The following is a 16121-nucleotide window of genomic DNA, read 5'->3' as shown; positions in this document are numbered from 1 at the left end:
TATGCTATAAATATAAGTGCAAAACACAAATGAAATACTACGCTGCTGACGTACATGATACAAAGGGAAACTGGGAGCCTCATGCCCTAAGATCTTGCCTTGGCCTAAATGGTTCTGACCATCTGTTTAATCTCTGGGACTCAAGGGTCTCATTCGTAGGATTAAGTGATTTGTTAATCTCACATTTTACGCTGAAGCAATTTTGTTTTTTTGCCTGCTAACTTCTAACACAAAAAAATAATTTAAAAGCTTTGGAGTGAAATTTCAGGATACACCTATATTTATAGAAAATAGTGACAGACACTTTTGAAGAATCAAAATAAAGGAATGGGGGAATTAAATTATTTTTTCAGGTGCTCCATCTATTCAAACTAAGTATGCAGATAGCACAGAAGCCAGCTCGATGTTACACTTTCATAGCACCTTTGAATTTATTGCAGGTCTACAATTCTTGTGGGTAGATGTACTCTGGAATTAAGAACTTCAAAGACTTTATAAAAGTAAAAAAGTAAATAGAGTAAGTAAATACAAAAGCACATATATAAGGCAGAACAACTTGTGTGGTGCGTAGGACAGGACCCACGGGCAAATACATTAATATTTATGCAAAGCAATGCAATGACTAACTGTAAATGGCCTTTCTTCAATTCACGTCAGATTTGGCACACAAGAGTTCAGGCATTTAGGCACTACACATGTCACAAAAAACTTTCAGTTTCCAATCCTTTACGGAGTTTGGAACTTCATATAAGGGGTTGCAAATGTGCCTTAATTATCCATGCTTAATTAGAAAACAACTGCTCTTTTGATAAGGTAAGATAAATCCTGGCAAATCCCTCACCTCCTCCACACGTGGCATCGCAATCTTCCCAGCCTGTGTGCGTCCACATGAAAAGGGGTTCGGGCGCTTTTGAGCTCTGATTCTCTGGAAGAGGGTCTGATGGGATAGTATATTCATAGTGGAGACCGTAATTCTGGTCCTGAAATAGCAGCACCTATAATATAGGAAAGTGATCAAGGCAGCAAGGTTAAAGGAGAGCACAGACAATGTGAAGTATAATACCTAGGATACTGACACCTTAAAATGTTTATTGCACGGTGTGCATGCTCCTTTTATATGTAGAGTTGTGACATGATTATTGAAATCTTCAAAGTGACATACTTCTGCAAAGATTGGAGTTACACACTTACCTCTGAGCTAAAGACTCCATGACAAACAGCCCACTTGCGTGAGGTCAGAGACACCAGCTCATTTTTTTTCAAGTCGATGAATGGACTAGGCAGTTTCCCAAAGTATGGTACATGTAGACAATGACTTTAGTAGAGGGGATAGGATTATCTGTCCTAGCTAACATCAAGATATAACCCACAATCTAACATCAAATGTAGCCCTTCCACTCATATAAAACAGCAAGATGGATAGTAAGTCCCTGTGTCGGTGGAGGAAAGGGATACAAGACTGTGCAAATCACTTCACTCCGTAAGGGTAGAAAATGTCTAACTGACCGGAGGACAGTAATATTTTTCCATGTTGTTTACTCTTAACTTTCAGTTTTGACAAGATTGTTAATTTTCCTTTTGTAGGAAACAGTGCAATTAACCATGAAAAATATCTGAGAATGACTGAACTCTGGGCCCCACTGGACTAACCCATAGCAGGGACCATGTCTGTTTTGCTCTCCCCTGGTACCCAGCGCCAAGCTTAGGAGTGCATCATCATAGGCAAACAGATCTATTTTAAGTGAAAGAAAAAATGCCTATGTATGAGAATATACATTCCTTTATAAATACATTTGCACAAAACATGTCAGACAACCCCATGGGCTATATCACTTCTATGAATCTGAGGTTTTATGAAAGCAACCTATAGGATACAATATCATGCAAAAAACATATCTAAAATTTAAATTATGCTAAATTAGTCAGGACTTTGGTATTAAACCTCTATCAAGTAGTTATAATGACAGGTAATTCAGAGTTAATGCTCAATGTGAAAAACAGGACATGGGCACAGGGTTAATTTTCTTTGCTTCTTTAGCTCAATACTCTGTTCAATATACTCAACAGACATGCTAAGATATATTTTAATACGTGGATTTGGGAACTAACATAATGGAATTGTAAATCAGCTCTATCAACAATAAAAATAATAGTTTTCAAATTCGCATATAATAACATACCGGGGTACTAATTCTAAATACATCCCAGGGCTTATTTTGGCCTTAAATATCTCATTTGATGTGGCCAGTTATAAGCAACCTCCAGCTAAATTAGTTAAAAAAGAGAGAGACAGAGATTGACTTATCTTGTTTATGGACATAACCAGACTATTACATAGTTTTTAAATTGATAAAAAGGACATAAATTATAGCTCTTTGCCAACTTCTTTAACTTAATGAAAACATGGCTATTTTTCCTTAAAAAACTACCTTTTCATTGATAGAACTTGAGATTGTCCTTGAATATCTAACGCCACTTCAAATAAAGACACTGGCTACAAAATCATTAGCTCTCTCTGAAACCATTCGCTTTTGGCAGTAAATCTTTGCAAGAAGGAAAGTGTGACCGTGTTACAGTTGAGGGGTGCACACTGAAGCATGGCAGCAAAAGGTACTGCTTTTCAAAAATTCAGTACCGGCTTTCAATCTGTAATAGTCATTAAAGAAAAATATCTTAGAAGTGCAGTTTCCCTTGGATTACTGAAGAAATCCAGGTCACATAGATGCCTTCTTTCAGACATAGTTCACTGATTTTAATTATGCTTCATGCTTCCAGGAAAAACCTTGGTAATTACCAGTCAGATTAAGGATTCTGCAGCAAAGAGACTCCCCTGCCCAACCCTGAGGTCTCACATACTATTTAAAGATTTTGAATTCGAGGCTCAATAAAGAGCTCCTGTCTTGTTGCATTAAAAAATGTAGGTTACATTTGTATAAGGCAGGTCGCCTGATGGCCTCCTCTGCAACCCCATCCTTAAAAATATGTTTGCTGTTGATAACGTTGTTATTAGAAGTGACCCAATCATGGAAAGAGCCAGATGTTGGTCATACAATGTTTGTTTAGTCATTTTTTTTTCTCTCTCCAGATGGCACAAGGCACAGAGTGGAGTTTCCAATTCAAATTAAATAATAGGATCCAAAGGAACTGTGAGGAGCTGAAGAACACAATTATTGAAAGTATGTGCACACTTATGATCCCACGTTGTCTGGCATCAAGAACTTAGAGCTGAGCTTTCGATCGGGAGAGGCAGTATAAAAGACTGATTGACACCTGGTTTATTCACAGCTAAGTAACTTACTGGGAGACACCGTGCACGTTACTGAACTTTTTCATACTGAGTTTTTTTTTTTTAATCTGTAAATTGGGTAATAATCATACATATCACACAGAGCTTCCGTGAGGACTGAATACTGTAACGAATGCAAACTCCTTGTGAACAGCATCTGACTCAGTGCTCAGTGAATGGTCTGTATTATCATTATGATGATGATTTGGAGCAGAAGGTCCCCACGCATCTCACTCTGCTCCCTTCATTCCTGTTGGTCAGGCCCACGACTGCAGTTCTATAAAAAACTGCGATCTGAAAATGTGGTCACTGGACCAGCCGTAGTCCCGTCAGCTGGGAGCGCTGGTTAGAAATGCAGATCTCAGGTCCCTGGCAGAGGAAATGAGTCAGAATGTGCATGTTAACGAGAACCCTAGGTGATCTGCAGGCACATTAAAGCAGGAAAAGCAAGCGGGCTGATACGTGATTTGAACTCTGGCTCCTCGACCAGCAACACAGATGTCTCCAATTGAAGACAAATTCAACTTGAATTGTGTGGCGATATTAAATAATGTGGCACACCACACTCCAAATAAACAGTCAGTTGATCGTGTTTTAGAGTTGTTTTTATGTGTGGACTTAAGGAGGTGTTGAAGTGTCTGAATTTCAGACTATGCCACTAGGATAGAGAGCGTGCCAGCTGTGCAGTCAGTCCCAGGCTCCTGAGCCATTACCACTGACGGCAAAGATCAGGGTCAAAAAGAGCAGGAGAACGAGCCACTAGCTTGAGTGCAGGGCCTTACTGTTCGGCTTCCTTCCCTCCATTCTCTGTCCTGCCTCATACCTCGTCTTCTACTCCATGGTAAAGAAAGGAATCATCCCAACGATTCAAACTTTTATAATTCTTTACAGGAATCAATTCACCTCGTAAGAAAACAGAAGAGGGTAATTGGAAGCATTGTGAGATATGTTTACCAAATCTTTTCCCGGGGAAGGTATCATTTTATCAAAGGCATTTTATGCAGATCCAGAAAACGCCCACTCCGTGGATTCTTGAAATGCTATGATCTGCCACAGTATAACACTGTCTATATGGACAGTGATTCACTGAGATGCTGCTGGGAAAACTGCTCTTTTAGAAAAAACAGGCTCCTTATTGCCTGACAATTCACTTCTACTTTGAGTCTGTGAATTCCCTAAAACATCTTATTCTCTTCGCAATAATTTCTGGTTTGGACCTCATGATTTAAAACACATTAAAATGAAAACCTAAAAACCCCCTTCTTAAATAATTCTGTATGTCTACCCGACAATTCAAACTTGGAAAAAAGATTAGAGAAGGTAGAGTGGGAATGGCCTTTGACATAGGAAGTTGATTATGCAATGTTAGCAGCGGGTCGCCTCATACCAGGAGGTGTAAAGGTGACGTGGTAGGACCTTTGGCGGAGATCTTCTCCCAGAGGCCTCGTCTTACATAATGGACAGTAGTGCCTGCTAAGTTGAAAGCTCCCGAGTGTTCGATCTTCCAGTCACTATTAATGGACTGTTTTCCAGTGTCTCGTAGAGCTATAAAGAGGTTCACAAATATGACAATTGAACAAGTCAGCATCATTAATCAATATCCACTTCACATGACTTCATTAAAAGCAGTTCATTCATTTCTAAACTAATGGGTTAACACTCCCCGGTGTAAACGTGAGGCATCTCCTCTTCAGGAAAGTCCAGAGTCAGAACATGTGCCATAGGCTCTCCTTCCCTCCTGATGCTGTCTATAGCTACACAGCCACATTTATCTTTGCCTCTTCCAACCTCCTCTGGACATTTGAGACCTGTAACCCTTATTTTGGCCCATAATTCTTTATTCTTTAACAGATTGTTGTCTTAAGACTGCGTGTGTCCAGGGGCACCTGGCTGGCTCGGTCGGGAGAGCACGTGACTTCTGATCTTGGGGTTGTGAGTTTGAGCTTCACTTTGGGTGCAGAGGTTACCTAAAAATAAAAATTAAAAAAAAAAAAAAGACTGTGTCTGTGTTGTCTGTGCAGTAATCCTATGAAGAATGTGAGGGCTGACACTACATCTTATACATGCTTTGTGTGTCCCATGCCACCTAAAAAAGTGATTTAAAGAAGGTCATTATAAAGCATGTTAACAAATGGATCAGGATGACAAGGTTATACTCATGACAAAACAATTCAAACATGTTGGTTTTACAAATAGAACTCAGGACCCTTGAACATCCCGTTTGTGATTTGCTGCGTACAAGAATGGAAGATAAATGCTAATTCTCACCTATAAACAGCCATCATTTATACAGGATTTTACAGAATAACTTTGTTTACCTACATTAATTTTTCTTTCTTTTTTTCTTTGATCTGATTTCTGCTACTATTTAAGTACGATTCATGACAAGGAAATGAGATGTCATCATTACCATTTTAAATTAAACACTCCTTATTTTGTTTCAAATGATTTTATTTGTTTAATTTAAACTGCCAGGCTCTTCCATATAACTGCATTCTCATTCTAAGAGACATCTACATGAAGATTAATTGAAAGCTTTTAGGTCATAATTTTATGAAACTGTTTTGAAAACTTAAGCCAATAAATCTTCCTAAATATCATTCAAGCCAATCTCCATTTATGAGTATTTGAAGGTTTCCCAGTTTTTATATTATAAACAAGGCTCAGATAAATACACTGTATACTAACTATATGTGTATCTGATTATTTCCCTTGGATAGATTCCCAGATTTGGAATTACAGAGCCAAGTAAATGGAACATCTACAGATTGTGAAAAACAATTTCAAACATTTTCACAAAGGTTGCACCACTGTAGGCTTCCATAACAGTCACCGAGAGTGCCATTTTTGAATACCTTCTCGGAAGCAAATTTTTCATGTAAAATATATACTCATGACTGAATAATTACTCAATAAACATTAGCTATAAAGTAGGAAATACTCAAAGTTTTGGGACCTCCCCAAATGAACAATTATAAATATGTTCTCTGGCTTTATGGAATTTATAGTCTAACTAGAATTCACTGGAACTCATGTGGGAAGAATGAAAGAAAACTTATCTGAGAGACTTCATTTTCCGAGGCTGTAAGCCAGGGGAAAAGAGAAGCAGGAGAGAACGTTCAGGACTGAGGGAGCTACAAATGGGAAGGTCTTAAAGGTCACAGCTTGGTGAGAATCAGGGAGCAAGTGTGCAGGACACCAGATGTACTGAAGTGGATCATGATGAGATGAGGTTGGAGAGGTAAGGGACCACCAGATCTTATGGACCTTTTTCATATTTTAAGGGTTTTTTTCCTAAAAAAAAATACAAAGCTATGAAAATTTTTGAACAATATTGTATAGAAATGGATCACATGTGGGGCAAATTTGGATTGCAAAGACAGGATATCATAGTAACCCAAAAGAAAGTAATGGTAGCTTGGATTCAGGTACTGGAGAAAAATATCAAGAGGCATTTAGGAGTGAAATTGATAAAATGGGATAATGACTTGTCACGTGTGAAAGAAGTGTCAGGTATGATGTGAGGCTTCTAGGATGAGAAAACAAGTGGGTTATGACAATAAGGCAATGGGAAAGACTAGCAAAAGAACACGTGTGAGGAGAAATACCAGGAATTAAATTACGAACCATGTAGATTCAAAAAAATATTGTTTAAGTACTACTGAGGTTAAGGATATTTTAAATTTGCTTAGTAGTCATTTGTGTTTTTAAATATAAATTAATAAAATAAATTATTAGTGATCTGTTACAGTGTTTCTGGTTCACTGAGGGATTTTTCTGGGGCTGATATTCTCATTATTATAAATGACATATCAATAAAATTACTGAAATTTTATCTTATCAATCTTAATTTCTACCAAATAAGATCTCTTCTGTGTACTGCACATAAAGGGTAATGTTTTAGATAAAATATCAAGCATACATATTTTCAGATTTATTAAAAATATGTAAGTATTCATTTTTAACTTGAATTTTAAACCTGAGGGGGTAATATGCTGACAGAAAACTTAACATTTTGCAAATAGCTATTACCACCTACAAATGGATATACTTCAGATAATGCTAAACTGATTAAAAAAGTGATTTTGCCTAAAAGGTAAATATTTCCTTGTATTTCTCTAAAATCTATTAAATGTTTTAAGAAAACTTTTTGGCATAGATTTGTAACTGTGGCAAGCATAATTCCATATTTTTTCTGTACTTCAACATATACTCAGGACACAATTATAAAGGAATATTTCCTGAAACTCTCTAATAAAAATGCCTTAAAAACACCTTCAGAGTGTGGCTATAGTATAATGTTTAGATTCAATTGATATTTCTGGAATTCAGCATCTCCCCCAAAATGGCACATACCCATGAAATCTCACATAATTTATAAGCTTCATAGCATATGAAGAATTGATACACTGAGTAAGCGATTTTCCTTATTCATTGTTTTTGTTTTTCAGCCATTAACTTAAAAAAATGTGTTTTTAGAAAGCCTGTTTCTGGCCATACCTTAATAAGTGGAACTGTACTGTCTCTCCCACTTTAAACAATGAGAAAACAGAACAGTGTACGAAACAACTGTTTTCAGACACTGGACAATAGCAAGAGAGAACTGAGGTCCCTAAGAGAAGGAGAACAAACGTGATCTCTAAAATTGCTTGACATTCTGCCTGAAGATGTTCACCAGACCAAACCATGGGGAGGAGGAACTCAAGCAGAGCACAGATAATGGGGGCTTCAATGAGATGAGGACGAGAATGCAGAGAATGGAGTTCAAATTGCCTGAGGCATCTGGAATCTATTTTATGGATTACTGGAGAAGAGGGAGCTGCAGAGAGACAAGCTCTAAAAATCTGCAAAGGTGTTCCTTTGAGCCTATAGCTAAATACCAAGCTGCAAATAAGGGTGGTGAGATTTCTCAGGGCTGGGAAAAGAGCAACTACATCGGGCCTGGAAACTATACAATCCCTGGAGCTCATGTAGGGCTGGAAGACATATGAGTTCTATTCAATTAGAGTGGATAGATCCTACAGAGACCTCAGTGGAGGACCTAAAAAAAAGTGCGCGTTAGAAATAAGGTTGGATTAGTCTTGGAATAAAGGCTACTCTGGATTCACCCTAACAAAGCCTTCACAAAAGCTTCAAGAACTTAAGCTGATCTGCAACTAAATTAAGTGGCCAGAAAGATGAAGCTTAACAATTAATAAAAAGAAGAGCCATTCGGCACTCTCACATTAACAGTGTCCAGCAACCAACCAAAAAATTACTAGATACATGAAAAAGTCAGAAAATGTGACCCATAATCAGGGAAAAATCTGTCTATAAAACAAGACCCAGAAATAACAGAGATGATGAAACCAGCAAACCAAGACTTTAAAAAAGCTATTAGGCATATGTTCAGGCTGCACAAAAATTTAAAGAAAACCCTAGAATATTAAACAGAAAAGTGGAAACTCTAAGAAAATAAGCAAATCAAATTCCTCAGAATAGAAATATAAAATATCTGAAACAATAAATTCACTAAATGGGCTTAAGGGCAGATTAGACATTGCAAAATAACTCCGTGACCTTGACGCAAAGCTTGATAGACTAGAACTAAGTGGAATGCAGAGATAAAAATAAAGGCTAAAAAAAGGAACAGAGCTGGGACACCTGGGTTGCTCAGTCGGTTAAGTGTCTGCCTTCAGCTCAGGTCATGTTCCCAGGGACCTGGGATAGAGCCCTGTGTTGGGCTTCCTGTTCAGTGGGGGGGCCTGCTTCTTCCTTTCCCTGCTTGTACTCTTGCTCTCTGTCAAATAAATAAATAAAACCTTTAAAAAAAATGAACAGAGCATCAGTGACCCACAGGAAATACCTGGTAGATTCATACACGTGTAGCTGGAATCCCAGAGGACAGGGGGTAGGCAAAAAAATTACTTGAAGACATAATGCCCCCAATTTTTCCAAAGTTGATGAAAACTATAAACTTATTATACTACCAACACAATGGAACCCAAGCAAGAAAAACACACGGAAAGCTCACCAACACACATCATAATCAAACTGCTGGAATCCAATGATAGGGAGAATAACCTTAAATCCTAAAAAGGCACTTTTTTTTTTAAGGGGAAAAAAGATTACAAATTTTTTGGATATACCATCAGAACTGATAGAGGCCTGAAGACAATGAAACATTACCTTTAAAGTGAAGAAAACAAAATAAAGCAAAACCAAACAAAATACAGAATTCTATATCCAGCAAAAATATCCTTCAGATGGGGAGGAAAAATAAATACACTGTCAGTAAAACAAAATCTGGGAATTTTGCTGTCACAGAATTGCTCTGCAAGAAATGTTAAAGGATATTGTTCAGGCTCAAAGAACATGGTTCCAGGTGGAAACCATGGTCTATGTCTATGTGAAGGCATGAAGAATGCTGGTACAAATACATAAGTATTTTTTTTCATTAATAAGTTTTTTATAGGATGATTGACTTTAAAGCAAAACTGATTACGATCTATTTTGGTGATTAAGGCATATATGAAAATAAAGTGACTATGTGAAATGTAGAAATAAAATACATTATAGCACAAAGGACGGGAAATCAGGTAAAGGGAAATACACTTTTAAGGAACTTATATTACATGCAAAAGTGGTATCATATAATTTGAGACTGTAGTAAGTTAAAAGTGCATACTGTAAATCCTAAAGTGATCATTAAAGATATAAGACAAGAGCTATACACAGCCAATAAGAAAACAAGAGATTAAGTGGAAAATTAAAAAAAAAAAACAACCCTCAGTCCATCAGAAGAAAGAGACATAGTGAAAAAGCAATAAAAAGGAATGGAAAACAGAAAATAATTCGATATATCTGTAATTATATAATGTTTAAATGCATTAAGGATATTGGTTAAAAGAGAGAGACAGGCCAGAGGAGAAAAAAAGACCCCACTCTATTCAATTTAGAAGAACGTACTTTAAAAATAAAACATAGGTAGGTTAAACCTAAAAGGATGAGAAAAATTAAGTATAAGACAGCAATCATAAAAGGATGAATTGGCTGTATCGGTACCAGATAGCACGGACTTCAGGGCAAGGAATAGTTACAGAGATAAAAAGAGAATTTTTAAAAATACCATTTAAATTTATTTATTTTTTATTTTTTAAAGATTTTATTATTTATTCGACAGAGACAGAGACAGCCAGCGAGAGAGGGAACACAAGCAGGGGGAGAGGGAGAGGAAAAAGCAGGCTCATAGCAGAGGAGCCTGATGTGGGGCTCGATCCCATAACGCTGGGATCACGCCCTGGGCCGAAGGCAGACGCTTAACTGCTGTGCTACCCAGGCACCCCTAAAAATACCATTTAAATTTAAATTGCTTTAAATGTAAAATTCTAAATGACATTTAAAACTTATTAAGTAAACCATACAATCTGAAGTGTGTAAGAGAGCATTAAAATGCATGAAGCAAAGCTGACATAATTGAAAGGAGACATGGACAAATTTACAACTTCAGTTGGAGAATTCAATAGCTCTCTTTCCCTAATCTATAAAACAAGAAGAAAATCGATAGGAATACAGAAAACACAAATCAAAGGAGCTAAGCGATATTTAGAGAAGAGTCAGCAATTACAGAATATAGCTTTTTAAAGTATAAATATAATTTTTAAAAAAGATTTTATTTATTTATTTCACAGAGAGAGAGACAGCCAGTGAGAGAGGGAACACAAGTAGGGGGAGTGGGAGAGGAAGAAGCAGGCTTCCAGTGGAGCAGAGAGCCCGATGTGGGGCTCGATCCCAGGACTCTGGGATCACACCCTGAGCCGAAGACAGATGCCCAACAACTGAGCCACCCAGGCTCCCCAAAAGTGTAAATATAATATTAACCAAATGGGCCATGGGCCATGAAACAAGTCTCAGCTGTAATCACATTCAGCAAATCCTCTTACCACACAGATTGAAACTAGAAATCAAAAACAAAGTATCTATTAAAAAAATCTGCAAGTATTTGGAAATTAAACAATACATTTAAAAATAACCCATGGGTCAAAGTAGAAAATTACAATGGTAACCTGAAAATATTTTAAACTAAAATTGCAATATCCATAAATTGTCATATATAGCTAAAGCAGGGTTTAGATGGATAAATTGTCATATTAGCAAAGAAAAAAGGACTAAAGTCAATTATCTGAGTTTCCACCTGAAAATGGTATAAAAATGACCAATCCAAAACTTAAGTAGGAAGAAAAAGAGCAGAAGTCAATTAAATAGAAAGTAGAATAACAACAAAGGCAGTCAATGACATCAAAAGTTGGTTATTTCAAAAGATCGAAAACTGATAAATTTCAGTTTGAGTAAGTAAAAAAGAAAGACACAAATTAACAATATGGGAAACGAGTGAAGGAATATTGCTATAATGTTACAGACGTAGTATAACAGGAAAATGTGACAAAAAAAACCTTTAAGGCAATAAATTTGATAAGGTAAGGGAAATGGCTTAATGCTTTGAAGACACTAATTATTAAATCTGACCAGAGAAGAACTCACCTGGGCAGTCATATACATACACACTTATGAGTGTGTACACATGTGTGCACAGACACACACCAAAGAAATTCAGCTGGGATTTAAAAACCGTACAACAAAGAAAATAGCAATATTCAAACACTGAAGAAAACTTACTGCCAGTTTTAACAAAATATATTATAAAACAGAAGAGGAGGGTCTCAGAGTTCTTTAAATGTACTAAAAATAATTTTTAAGGTGGATAATAAATATAAATACCTGTATTTGGTTGTTTCCTTAATAAGTAATACATTAAGAATATTTATTGGTATCTATTAGACATTCAGGAAAATTACATTTTCATATTTTAGAGACAAGTTTTTTAAAAAGATAAGTTTTTTTGCAAATACTTTTCTGACACTATGACTTGCCTTTTAATTTTTTTTATTTATTTATTCATTTGACAGAGAGAGAGACAGCCAGCGAGAGAGGGAACACAAGCAAGGGGAGTGGGAGAGGAAGAAGCAGGCTCCCAGTGGAAGAGCCTGACGTGGGGCTGGATCCCAGAACTCCAGGACCACGCCCTGAGCCGAAAGCAGATGCTTAAGGACTGAGCCACCCAGGCGCCCCTGCCTTTTAATTTTCTTAATGGTGCCCTTTAATGAGCAATATTTTCACTTTTGATGAAATCACACACATTCATTTCTGCGCGAAGGGGTTGGTATTTTTGCACATCTATTGTAAAGAAATTTTTGCCAGCCACAACGTCTTGAAGGTTTTCTCTTATTTTTTTTAAAGATTTTATTTGTTTATTTATTTATTTCAGAGAGAGAGAGAGAGAAAGAGTGCACATGCGAGAGCATGTGAGTGGTGGGGGGGGGAAGGGGCAGAGGGAGAGGGAGAGAGAATCTCAAACAGACTTTGGACTGAGCCTGGATCCCCATGTGGGAACTGGATCCCAAAATCTGAGATCATGACCTGAGCCGAAACTAAGAATGCCACTCACTGAACCAACTGGACCATACAGGTGCCCCTCTCTTATGTTGTTTTGCTAGAAGTTTTAGAGTTTTAGCTTTTTTGTGTAGATCTCCAATCCATTTTGAGTTAATTTTTGTGTATGATAAGAGGTAGGAGTTAAAGTTCAGTTTTTGCCCCTCACATAAATACCCAATTATTCCAGCATTATTTGTTTAAAGAATATCTTTTCCTGTGTTGCCTAAACACATTGGTTGGAAGTCAGTTCATGCCCATAATTATTTTTTAATTTCACTATGATGATTGATTTGTCAATTTTTCTTTGTCAATTTTTGCTTAAAAGCTTTCAAGCTAAATTCCTGGGTTCATACAATTTTAAAATTAAAATGTCTTCATGATGAATTGAATTATTTTTTAATTATTCTGTGACTTCTTTTTATCTCAAACTATGCATTTTCCCCTAAAGCGAGTTCTGACTTGGGCGCCTGGGTGACTCACTCATTTAAGCATCGGCCTTCAGCTCAGGTCATGATCTCAGTGTCCTGGGATTGAGTCCTGCATCAGGCTCCCTGCTCAGCGGGGAGTCTGCTTCTCCCTCTGCTCATCCCCCAGCTCGTACGTGTAAGCTCTTTCTCTTTCTCAAAAATTTTTTAAAAGATCTTTAAAAAAAAAGTAAGTTCTGACTTATATTACAATGACTCTATCACAATTCTTTGGTTTGTATTTTTTCTAGTATAGTTTTCCATTCTTTGATTTTCAGTTTTTCTGAATCTTACATGAATACCATATACTTGAATTATTTTTAAAATCCAGTCTGCTAATTTTTGTCTTTTAACTAGAGATTTTAGTTTTTAAATGCTTAAGATTGCTGGTTTGTTTTATTTATACCATCTTATTTTATGCTTTCTTTTTTTCCTTTTTGCTGTATATTTCTGTTATTTTTCTCCTAATCTTGTAGTCTACTGATTGATTTTTTAAAATTTAATTCGAAAATTTGTATTTGGTTATTTGAATATGTTTTTAGTCAATTTTGTTTATTCTTATTTTTAAATCCCTTTCTCATATTTTAAAACTGTACTATTTTTGTAGTTTCTATATGATCCAAATACATATCTGATTCTGCTCTCCCTTATTTTTACTGTATCTATTTCCTTTTGTGTTTCCTGAACTTTTTTTTAGTACAAAATTATACTTGTTGAACCTTATAAAATACCTCTGAGGTCTGGTTTGAAGGTGCATTACTTCAAGAAGGATTTGCATTTGCATACACCAGCCACCTTGGTAACTTCATTAAAATAAATGTCTTGGAGTTTTGGACTTCCTAGTTGGAAAAGCATTTGCGTTGGGTTTGGAATCCCCAAGGAAGTTCATTTTCTACTTCCACTCACTACCAAAATTAATACAGACGTATTTCCTTTTCACTCTCCTTTTATGGTGCAAATGCATTTCTATGTCTCCTTCACACTGAACTTGTAGTCCTTTGGGGTCCTGCTTTATGTAGGTGTCTCCTGTTCAAGTCTCTACTAAGCCTCAGGTTTTGTTTTCTGTCCACGGTCTGCCCTGGTGCTCAAAATCTAAGCTGGTCACCAGGTTTAAGCATAAATGAGGTTTCGCTCAGCCTAATACTCCGGCTTCCTGTACTCACTTTGTTTTTGGCATGTGAGGGTTCCTTAATTTCTTTTCAGTTTAGAGGTAACTTTAAAATGTGTTTTTTTTCTTCCTCTCATAATTTGCTCAACATTTTAAATTGTTCTTAGTGAAAAGTTTTCCCATAGCTGTTTGCACGCAAAACTGCAGGCAAGGTAAATGGGCCCATATGACCTTTATTTTTTAGACTTTAAAAGTCCTAAGCTATAATGATTTTGTAAAGATATAACATATAGCCCATCTGAACTCCAGTCCATTTTAGACTTTCTTATTAATCTTTAACAAAACAATTGAGCCACGATACTCAGAAACACAGATAAAAATTACGTATGGGGATACTACTCAGAGAGTTGAAAAAGAATAATTGTATTGGGAGGGAATTAACTGCCTCCTTTGAGATAATATAATTTTATGTAGACGAGTTAATTTGTTAAAGAATGATCAGTTTGCCAGGAAATAATCCATTTTCCTAATGCTATTTCAGAAAAAAGATTTTCAATAACTTCCTTCCAATGTCTAAAGAGGCCTTTAGGAAATGTGGTTTATAATATGTATTCTCTATAATAGGCTTGAAATTTAAGATTTGAGGCTTAAAATCTAGGATTTTAATACTGTATCATTTTCCCCCCAATTTGCCCCCCATCCATGTGTACTATCTCAGTAAATGCCATTATTATTTGCCCAGTTGTTTAATCTAGAAACTTAAAAGTCATCCTTGAATCTTCATCTTTTATCAATGCATCCATTTGAAAAAGTTTCATGAGCTCAACTTCTTCAATGTCTCTAGAAGCCACCAGGTTCTTCCCATTCCCGTTCTTTGATAGGATTATGCAAGTGACCACTTTGTCTTCATTCTTGCACCCTTCTCCTAATTCATCAGGATAATTGTGATTTCTTCAGTTAAGGAGAAAACTTAGTGGGTTCTTGAATAAACATGGCAACATACTATATTTTCAACCCTCATCTCCAGAGCAGTAGCATTCAGGATGTTCAGGAACACTCGCGCTGTTTCCTTATGAAGTAAAAGACCCAAGTAACGTATGCTTAATTCTAAGTACAAAGAAAACTGACAATAATGAGGCCAGATACTTAACACAGACATGTGATTCCATTTCAAATCAAATGTTCTTTTCATAAGAAAAAGTAGTTAGAGATTTATGTTTAGAGATATGCATCAGGGAAAGAAGATGGGATCTGCCTGACCCAGAGGTGGTGATAAGAGAAGAAAACTGTCTTTTCATGATTTGTATTCCCTCGAGTTAGCTCTATACAATTGATCTCATTAATTAAAAAAGGGGGAAAGATGGGAGTTTGGGGGTGAAGTTCAAGGACAATGTGTTCATATATGACATGTAACTTAATCACAAGTGTACTTAATCACAAGTGTAATGCGAGAAGCAATGAATAAAAAAGAAAAAGTAAAAAGAGACACTAGGAGCCAAACACTATGGCCACACTGCTCGGTCTGAAATCCAAGATCACAGTTTTTTAGTTGTATGGTCTTGGGAAAGAAACTTAAAACTCTCTTGTCCTCTAGTCTCTGATTTTAAAAAAATTACAGGTGCCTACTTCATAGAGATGTGAAGATTTATTTAACAGATATATTTAATGAACTGCCCCGTACTAATTATTATACAAGTATGAACCATCTTTCCTTAATTAAAATTCCCTCATAAAAAGTTTTTATTACTTTCTGGGTGCCAGAGTCTGCTCTAGTTATTGCAGGGGAGGCTCT

The 16121-nt window shown here is 36.4% G+C and overlaps 1 protein-coding gene across 3 annotated transcripts in view; it reads right to left on the bottom strand.

Annotated features, from left to right (window-relative positions):
• ADAMTS19 (ADAM metallopeptidase with thrombospondin type 1 motif 19) overlaps nt 1-16121 on the bottom strand; it is a 478977-nt gene that overhangs the window by 39091 nt on the left and 423765 nt on the right. For all 3 annotated transcript variants that reach the window (XM_034655959.1, XM_034655958.1, XM_034655957.1), the window contains 2 exons: nt 4674-4831; nt 842-995 (listed from right to left, as the gene is read on the bottom strand). In XM_034655959.1, the coding sequence (XP_034511850.1) occupies nt 842-995; nt 4674-4831 (312 nt within the window). The remainder of the gene's footprint in view (nt 1-841; nt 996-4673; nt 4832-16121) is intronic.

This window comes from Ailuropoda melanoleuca, chromosome 3 (assembly GCF_002007445.2).
Source record: "Ailuropoda melanoleuca isolate Jingjing chromosome 3, ASM200744v2, whole genome shotgun sequence".
NCBI lineage: Eukaryota > Metazoa > Chordata > Mammalia > Carnivora > Ursidae > Ailuropoda > Ailuropoda melanoleuca.
Note: the sequence above shows the minus strand (reverse complement) of the source record. Positions and strands in the feature narration are given on the sequence as shown.